The sequence below is a fragment of the Vidua chalybeata genome, chromosome Z, assembly GCF_026979565.1.
Source record: "Vidua chalybeata isolate OUT-0048 chromosome Z, bVidCha1 merged haplotype, whole genome shotgun sequence".
NCBI classification, from domain to species: Eukaryota; Metazoa; Chordata; class Aves; order Passeriformes; family Viduidae; genus Vidua; species Vidua chalybeata.
Window position 1 is genome coordinate 2381374 of NC_071570.1, and position 9351 is coordinate 2390724.

Below are 9351 nucleotides of genomic sequence, written 5' to 3' on the forward strand. Positions count from 1 at the left end.
GTACTGCATATACAGAAGCAAACAGAAAAACAGGCAACCACCTTATAACAAGGTAATGCTGCCTTGGGGGTTCTCTTGTCAAGAAGAAACTGGTCATTCTGAGTGTAATAAGTACCTGGAGCTCAGGAAAACACCTAGGTTTTCTTTTACTGGGTTAAAAGAAGATTATAGAAGTGGGTACTTCAGTTGATTGTTTAATAAAAATGAAATCCTGCAAATAACATTGTTTCAGGTCCATTAGAAGTCTTTCTGACTGTTCTCAGTGTGGTGAAGCCTTAGAGCAAGGCTTAATTTTTCCTTCTCTGTGTGGGTGCTGTGATGGGGTGGATTTACTTGCAGCATCCTTAGCCCAGGCACTTCTGTAGTGAGCAGGAAGAGTTGTTTTACCCGGTGCCTCTGGATTCATTTAGGCCTGTTTCTCTGACTTCTGTTCTGACACCCTTTCAATGCATCTCCTGCAGCTGGGAAAAATGAGACTGACAATCCCATGCAGGGCTGTGACTTGCACACACCTGCAATGTTTCGATGCTGCTCTTTATCTTCAAATGAATGAAAAGAAGCCTACCTGGATCTGCCCTGTCTGTGACAAAAAGGCAGCTTACGAGAGCCTAATACTAGATGGGTAAGAGACTGGCTTTGCAGATTACACAGTTACTTAAAATTTTTTATTTTGTACTCAGTAGCTACTTTTGTGGCTTGAGGTTTAGCCATTTCATACAATTTTTTGTCAAAATACTTCAGACTGGAGGAACCATTAGACTCTGTTAGTTTCTCTTCCCATAATGAACTATGCACATTTATCTCCTAAGTGCACCATCAAATTCCTGAGTCTCAGTGTATTTCCTCTGGAGAAATATAAATGGCAACATAAAAGGACAGGTATTCCTTTTACATGTCTCTATCCGTAAAAGATGTTAACTTCAAAACATAACTTCTAACTCGTAACAATTGTCTAACTTGGTTCAAGGGGTGATGGATTCTGCTTCAGTATGGAAATCTGTGTATTGCAGTAATGTTGGAGTGAATTATGGATGGGTTGGGATAATCTTATTTTCTGATATCTGCAAAGGCTGTAATTACAGGCTTTCAGGTAAAGAGGAACTAGGGGGGGAGGAGACAAAGTGGGTAGAAGGTGATCATAATTATCTATCTGTGTCTCTTTTTCACTTAGAATAAAAATGTCACTTAGAATCAAAAGTGAAACTTTATTTTTTCAGCCTCTTTATGGAAATCCTTAATGAATGTTCTGATATGGATGAGATCAAATTCCAGGAGGATGGCTCCTGGTGCCCCATGAGGCCAAAGAAGGAAGCTGTGAAAGTGTCAAGTCCACAGTGCACCAAAATAGAAAGTATGTACATCTGGTTACTGGTTATAAACTAGCACAAAATCTTGGAGATTTAGTTGTAGCTTGGATAATGTATGTGGATGTTGGTGTTTGTTTTGTGGAGGGCTTATTACTACTAACCTTCTTGTAATTTAAGCTAGAAGAGAAAGGGTTGTATGTCTCAGAGTGCATTTTTGGTCTTTGTCTTTGCTCTTTATAATAGCAGTTAAGAAAATGAAAAGTTGCTTTTGTTTTGCATCCTTAAAATGACAAGTGAAAACAAAAGTTTATTCTTTAATAGTCTCAATGTGACACAGAAGAGTCACAAAGTTATTTTACTGGGGCAAAATATTATTTCTAATGGCCAGGAAGGTGATCTGGTATACAGGATCTGGGTTCCTGGTTCTCTTGCAAATAGAAACTGCAGACATCACCAGCTTTTGGAGAACAATGTTGTTTTATTTTCTTGTTCAGGTTCCAGTGTTGTTAGCAAACCATGTTCTGTGACAGTGGCCAGTGAGGTGAACAAGAAGGTTGATGTTATCGACTTGACAGTAGAAAGCTCTTCCGATGAAGAAGAAGATCCTCCAGCCAAAAGGAAGTGCATATTTATGTCTGAAATACACGGGAGCCCAACCAAAGGGTTTGTCAATTTTAAAGTTAGTTGTTATTCTGTAATGTCTCAGCTAAACTGATCTGTAGAGAAATGTACTTGGAATCCAGCTCTGCACTTGCAGAGGAGAATGTCTAGGCCTCTCCTGTAGAAGGTTGTATCGATGCAGTAACTTTGTACAGGCAAAACACTATTAAATAGATTTCAACCTCACAAAAGAACTTTTTTTTTTGCTCTGAGTGTTGCTGTGTTTTCAGGGACATTTCTCCATAGAAAAGGAATGTGACTAAGCTAGTGGGCAGTGTTCTCCTGAGAAAGTAGATTATGCCAAGTGGAGGAACTTCATGCATTCTTGCTGAGTTAGTGTCATCTTAAAGGCTTTCCTCTTGCTGTCTGCTGTATCCTCTATCTAATCTGCTCTGGTGCCCAGGGAATGAGATTGAGTTGTGTGTTTCATCCGTCCTGTCAGTCTTGGAAGGGAGCCACTTTGCTGTTTTGAATCAAGATGAGCTTTTCCTCCATCTCTTTGTTAAATTCTGGAATGTCTTGGATGCTGTTCTTGGCTGTGGTCATCAGTCAGTCCTGCACCTTGATTAGCACAACCAGTGACTTCCCAAGTCCTCTGGCAACTCCTCCCTCTTTGTAGTCAGGCCTGACTTTGGCACCAGGCTTGACCAGCTTCTCTGCTGCTGTGCCACCTTCTGTCTGTCCTGATCTATGCACCTCAGCCTGGGGGCTCCTTGTGGCTCCTATGTTGCTGCTCTTGGCCCATGGGGCACCCCAGACCTGCAGGGAGTGCGGGCCACTGGTCAGGCTCACCAGCACTCACTGCTCCAAGCTCAGCTTTTAGTAATGGCTCATCAGTTAGTGTTGCTGCCTGCATGAGGTGTGTGTCTGTGTCTCTCTGTGTAGTGGCTTATGACCTGTACTAAAATAATAATAATAAACCCAATCCCCTTCTGTTTTGAAGGTTCCCCTTCTGTTTCAGAAGTAATGAGCAGGTGTGGTGAGTCTCTAGTCCACAGGAATGTCTGTGTGGTCCTTGGTGAGCAAGTAGTTGATCATCTTCAACCACTTTCAGCAGTGATACTGCAGTGCTGTTGCTTTTTTGTGAGGATTGTGGAGGAGTCCTTCTGCAAGAGACTCTTCCTCACTTTTACAAGAAAGTGTAGCTACAAATACATCTTTTAATGAAGTTTCAGAAGGCACCAAGACTTCCTTCCGTGCTCCTATGTTTGAGATGGCTACCTGCAACTGTAATTGTAGGAGGACGGACTTCTTTTCTCTCTATGACCCATGTATTTTCCTTGATTTTTGGGTATGGATATGGCATATTTTCATTCTTCAAATTCAGATCAAAGCCAGGCTTTTGGGGTTTAGCTCCTTTAAACAGTGTTGTCTGAATGCTAGTTTTGGGAAAACTGGGGTGTCTTCTTAGAGAAAGCAACAATATAGGCTGAAGTATGAGAGGTGCCTGAGAAGGGAGGGTCTGACATCCAAGGTTCTGACATCAGAAGTAGGTTAACAGGCAGGAGTGTGGGAAAGAAGATGCATGCATAACACTCAAGGCTGGAGGGAGCGATGCAGAGCATCTGGAAGCAGAATTCTGTGTGTTTCCACCTGACTTGGAGCTCGTGAACTGTTTTATGCACGTGGCTGGTGCCTGGGCACCTGTGGCAGTGTTTGTAAGGATGCTGCCAAGAGGTCAGGCAGCATGAGGGGAAGCAGAAGGGTTGTAACATGCTCCTTGAGAGCTGAACTGGAGGCTGTGAGTAAAAACAGGCTTATATTTAATTCCCACCTGTGTAATCTGTGCCATCCTGTGGGGCAGGATAATACATCAAGGATAATACACCAAGGGGCAGGCCCTTGGTGTAACAGGTGGGCACTGAGCAGCAGTTCTGTGGAGAAATCAAATGGAACACTCTCCTCCTGGCTCTGGTCACCTTCACGTCCCTCTGTGGGTGCTCACAGACACCCATTTGTCTCCGACTGTTGCCAATGACTCCAGCACTGTACTTTGTTTTAATGCCAACTTGCTCTTATGTCACAGCTGCTGTTGAGAACCGAGATACGGTCATGTTATTATGAAGACTGTTATGAAAAAGGAAATTAGAGTGGAGTACTGTGTAGTGAGTAGCCACGCTGTAGTTGCGTTATCGCACGGTGACTTGTGAATGAGAGTGCACAGCAGTGCATGGTTTGCCTTGTGCAACTAACAGCCAGGTTGTTTGTAATTTCCCATGCTGTTTGAAACAGGGTTCTCATGTATCAGCCATCTACTGCCAGAGTGCCCAGCGTGACGACGGTCGATGCTGCTGCTACTCCTCCTTCATTAACAGACTACCCCGTACCATTCCATCACCCACCAATATCCAGTATTTCATCAGACTTGCCAGGTAGGTGCTGGGTGTTTTTCATGTATGCTCTGACAATAGTATTAATTTATGGGGTGGGTAAAAATGGGAAGAATTTCTTAACTCTTTGTTTTTGTTTTTGGTTTTTTTTTTTTTTAATGGAACAAGTCTATATGCAGTATGGCACTGATGTGATGTCTAGACAAGCCTAATAAGGCTGTCTGCCCATTTTCAGATTGCATTTTGCAGCAGTGATGTGACAAGCACTGCTTTTGGGGTACAAACTGGCACTTGAGCACGGCGGCCAGAAACTGCTCTTGCTGTGCTCAGCCAGACTTTGTGTAAACATCCTGTAGTTACGTGTTGTAGATGCGAGGGAGAGTAGTTGCTTGTTTTAGTTACTAGAGGTGTGAGGGTGCTGACTCATCCCAGCCCTCAGTGTAGTTACTCTGCTAGCTGATTGTAGTGGTGCTCTGTCTAGACTGTATGAAAAAGGTTAAGGTGAGCTACAATCTGTGAGCTGACCTCTATTGACTTTCTTTACCTAGACATACCCTAAATGCCTATGATGTATTCTTCAACACTGCTGCTAAATATCAGACAAAAGGTGGGGATACTGATTGTTTTCTATCCTGGCTCCTTGAAAAGAACACTGTGTATAGGGACTCTGGGGGTTCTCTTGGCCGGCTATAACAAACCCAGAGCCCAGGAAGTGGTGACTTGTGGTGACAGGTGTCACTTTGGCCTCCTGTACTTCCCTTTCCCTGCTCCATTGCCTGTCTCCATTCCTCCCCTGCAACATCTCTGGGTTTTTTCCTCTTCTTTCAGCACCAGTTTGGCAATGAGATGGATATCATTCCCCTTGTTTCTCTATCCATTTTGGCTCCCTTACTGCTCCCTCCCTCCACTTCTCCCTTGTTAAGAAGTCAGTAGTTTTCCCAAATTGCATAGGAGAATAAGCTGAGAGAATGGAAGTCTAGAACTGTTGTTCACCTTTTACCAACCGAGTTCTAGAACTTGTACAGACAAAAGAAGCTGTCAGTTCTGTAAATGCAGCTGACCTTTAAAATCTCCTTCAAAATTTTTCTCTAATGGAGAAGAGGAGGAGAGATGTCATGGGCCAGAAGAGATGTGGAGGCGAGGGGAGAGGGAGGGAGTATATCATTTCTTTCTGTTGACATAGCAAACACAAGGCCAATATTTAGAGGAAAAAAAAAAAAAAACCAAACAAAAAATGTGGTAATTTCTCATTGGTTTTATAATTCTAAACATCTTGCCCTAAATGCTTACACGCAAATGGTGTTTAAGATGGACACTAATTGTCACTGCTCTTGGAGGATATACATTGAACTACTTGTAGTTTCCTCTTCTTCGTTCCTTTTATTTGTCTAGACACAAAACGGGGATGATATTAGAAATGTTTCCTTATTGGCTGCCCGTGGGTGGAGGAAGAGACCTGCTGCTTGTTTTTGGACTTGTGCATGTTGTGACTTTACTTCATTCCAGCATCTTTAATGTGATGACACTCTTCATGTCCCAGTTTGGCCAAGTCAGGTACAATATGCAGTGAAACTTGCATTAATGAACCAACAGCTCCAAATGGCAACCTCCATCTAAGCAACCACATTGAACCACCCTGCAGTATTCAGTGAATAATACATCATTATGTCATCCTCATTATTAGAAAGAGCCACTTGTACTAGATAATTCGTTTTGCTGCTGCCTGAAGTAGTCGTTGAGAGTGGTGTCACAGTGGTATATTCCATTTAGAAACTCTGTATGAATTGCAAAATCTATTCTACAACCACAAAAAAAAAAAAATCCTTAAATTTGTTGTGTGTGAATAAAAGAGAGACTTGTCTATTTATCATCCTTCTCTTCTTCCTAGGTCTGGATTTTCTTTCGCTAATCCCAGTTGATTCACAGGTATGTTTCTGATCTGTTGTGGGGTTAATTTCCAAGTCTGATTTTTGTGACGTTGTGCTCCAGTAATTATCAGGGTGTCATCATCCAAACTGTGTTTGCAGTTCACTTGCTTAGATCTAACCACAGTCTAGGAAAACCTAGCAAGAACTGGTAATGAAGATGCATTAAAACAGGATTCAGTCTAGCCTTTCTATGATGAACCCAGGCCTGGAAACTCACTCTTTGCTGATAGTTTGCCTTTTTAAAGTAAATATGTGCTCAGCACTAATTTGAATATACCCAGAGTGTATCTGAGGCCCTGGCATAGGCTGCACAGAGCAGCCTATTCCCATCCCTGGAATTGTCCAGGTTGGACAGAGCTTGGAGCAACATAGGGTAGTGGAAGCTGTCCCTACCCACTGCAGGGGATGGAATGAGATGAGTTTTAGGGTTCTTCCAACCCAAATCATTCTGGAGAACAGAAATGGGAGGGTGAGGGAGGAGGTTCATGGCTGCCATCCCCGCTTGGTCACTGATCCGCAGAACTCCTGTTCTCGCCGTGGTCCCGCTAGGAACCTGGAGAATTCTGGAGAACAGAAATGGGAGGGTGAGGGAGGAGGTTCATGGCTGCCATCCCTGCTTGGTCACTGATCCGCAGAACTCCTGTTCTCGCTGTGGTCCCGCTAGGAGCGCGTCTGTTGCTTGTTGTGTGGGGAAGATGTATCTTCAGAGCATACATTTCCCTCGTGCAGTTAGTCTCTTCACTCTTCGTTGTTTGTTTCAAGCAGTACTGTCCTCCTATGTTTTTGGATAGTCTCACCTCAACCTCAACAAGCAGCACGCCTGGCAGCATCATCACCTCCACCAGCCACCACGAGAGCAGCACACACGTTAGCTCCTCGGGCCGGGCCGAGGCCGGCGTCATCACCAGCAGCGGCGGCAGCGCGCCCGACATCATCTCCCTGGACTGACCCTCGGGGCAGCACGGGAACCCCGCAGGCATTGCACAGAGCTGCTGCTGCTCCTCCTTACCCCCCACCTCCCGGAATTCCAGCACCTCGGAGCTCACGCTGATATTTATTGAAAGGATTTGCCTCCTGGGAGAGCGGGGTGAATTTCGTTGATGCTCGGAAGAGAAGCGATAGGATGACTTTTGATTGGGTTTTTTTATTTTTCTTCTTCCTGCTCGTTGAATAGCTGGTATAGAAAAGGCCCTTTTGAGAATACATGTTCAAGCTTTTTATTTGTTCTGGGGATACTGACTTTCTGTTGTGTGGATTCCATAAGTGCTTTTTAATTTTGTTGTAAAACACAGCAATAATGTAAAAACAAATGATTTTTTTTTTTTAAATAAAGAAAAGCACTTACTTGCTCTAGGACAGCAGTTAGGAAAAAGGTGCATAAGTGTAGGAATTAGTGAATTTATAATATTTTCACTGGGGCCTGTAATAAACTTCATTAAGAGAATGAAGCTTTGGAATAGCCATGACGTGTTATATGTCTTGTTCTCCACCTCCCCCTTACCTAGGGACATAGTGGAAGCCTCTATAAATGGAGTTGTTGGGGTTTTTTTCCTAGTTTCATGTTGTTCACAAATGTAACAAGAGCCCAAGCTGTGAGCTCTTCCTTTCCATGTTTTTTGAGCTAGGAAGGGGACAGACTATCTATGCAAACCCTGCATCACACAGTCTCTGTGCTGCCATGTTATAATTGGGACACCTTGCCACCACCAAAAACTCCCAGTATACAGGTGAATGTACAGCTGCTTTCTGTGGTTGCTGTAGGAAGATGAAATAGGAAAGACTTTATCCAGTGCAGGAATGTTTTCTAGGATTTCCTGATTATGGTTTCTGTCTTTACAGCAACTGCTGTGTTCCATGTGGACTGTGAGGGAGGCTTGGCTTTTTAGGAAATAGAAGCCATAGCTGCACAGTGTTCCCACCTAATTTTGAATTGTGTGTTTAGGGCTTAATGATGCTTTGCCCCACATTTCCTGGCCTTCTGATTGTTGCTTTTCTACTTCAAAGGGAACAACTTCCCCATTTTACTCCTCCAATGACCGTGCTGCTTTGTTAGTGTGTATGCAGTGTGCCCACACACACCTGGGGATAACCTCAGCAGTACTGTATGTGGAAGAGGTTACAGACTAGGAAAAGTCATTTCCATGGAGCTGGAATAATGGTCTTGTCTGTGTATGCTGAAATAACAGCTTTTTCAAGTGTTGCGTTTCTGTTAAGTAACTGTATTTGAGATCATTTCTTCTCTAACAACCTAGATCTTACTTTTTTTGCTAATTTTATGTTCCTTTTTTCTTACCTCTTTAGTTGGATGTCTGGTGCTTTTTGCCTTCCTGTACTGTTACAGTATTTGAACCAAGTACATGGAAATATATTGAAACAGGATGTTTTGTAATTTTTGTCTGCCCTGTACCCCTACCTTTAATGCTGCATTACTGTTCCTTATTACCTTTTTTGTATGATTTTTCACGCAGTCTTGAGTTCACATGTTGGTCTTAATAGTGCCCCAATATTTCTTTTCTTTTTTCTTATCAGTTTAATATTTTGTACCTGTTAAGGATCAGTTGTTAGCATGATTTATTTCCAATAAAACCATGCTTGTTATGAAGTTTTTCTTGATGGCCTGCAGCAGATCAGTGCTTTCTGCATCACCATTGCACGTCGACTTGACCTGTAAGTAGAGTGTGGAAAGAGGTTCCAAGAGTTATTCTGAATAAAAGATTTAAAACTGGTCTCTGCTGAAAATGCTGTTCATGCTCTTAATGTCAAACTCGAGTGTGGCTGAGGGGATGAGAACATCATGCACGTACATCAGAGAAGTGAAATAAGGACAAGTGTCTTAGGATGTGCTCTAAACCACTCAGGGTATAATAAAATACAGCTGCAGTTTTGTAAATTACTGTGCCACATGTAGCAGGCAGTAACTGGGGCTGAGGCAGGATTGCTTCCATCCTTCCAGAGCCACGACGCCAACAGAGCAAGCTGAAGACATTTCAGCCTTGATTGTCACAGGCCGTGGTGTGTGTGCATTTCCTGCAGTGCCAGAAAGTGCAAGGCTTGTGTACCCCCTGAATCCTTTAACTCTGCTGGGGATGAGGGCGTACCAAGGTGTCTGAGCAGTGCAGTGTCCTC

At 43.2% G+C, this 9351-nt stretch overlaps 1 protein-coding gene across 10 annotated transcripts in view; it reads left to right on the top strand.

The window, feature by feature from the left end:
* The window catches only part of PIAS2 (protein inhibitor of activated STAT 2), a 41920-nt gene extending 32956 nt beyond the window's left edge, over positions 1 to 8964 (top strand). For 4 of the 10 annotated variants that reach the window (XM_053932126.1, XM_053932127.1, XM_053932131.1 and 1 more), the window contains 6 exons: positions 462 to 622; positions 1218 to 1351; positions 1802 to 1970; positions 4200 to 4339; positions 6186 to 6223; positions 6988 to 8964. In XM_053932126.1, coding sequence (XP_053788101.1) covers positions 462 to 622; positions 1218 to 1351; positions 1802 to 1970; positions 4200 to 4339; positions 6186 to 6223; positions 6988 to 7173 — 828 coding nt within the window. In that variant the 3' untranslated portion in view covers positions 7174 to 8964. Of the gene's footprint in view, positions 1 to 461; positions 623 to 1217; positions 1352 to 1801; positions 1971 to 4199; positions 4340 to 4845; positions 4905 to 5689; positions 5852 to 6185; positions 6224 to 6987 lie in introns of all 10 variants that reach the window. The other 6 variants (XM_053932128.1, XM_053932132.1, XR_008428632.1 and 3 more) reach the window with 5 other exon arrangements.
* Positions 8965 to 9351: the final 387 nt, after the last annotated feature.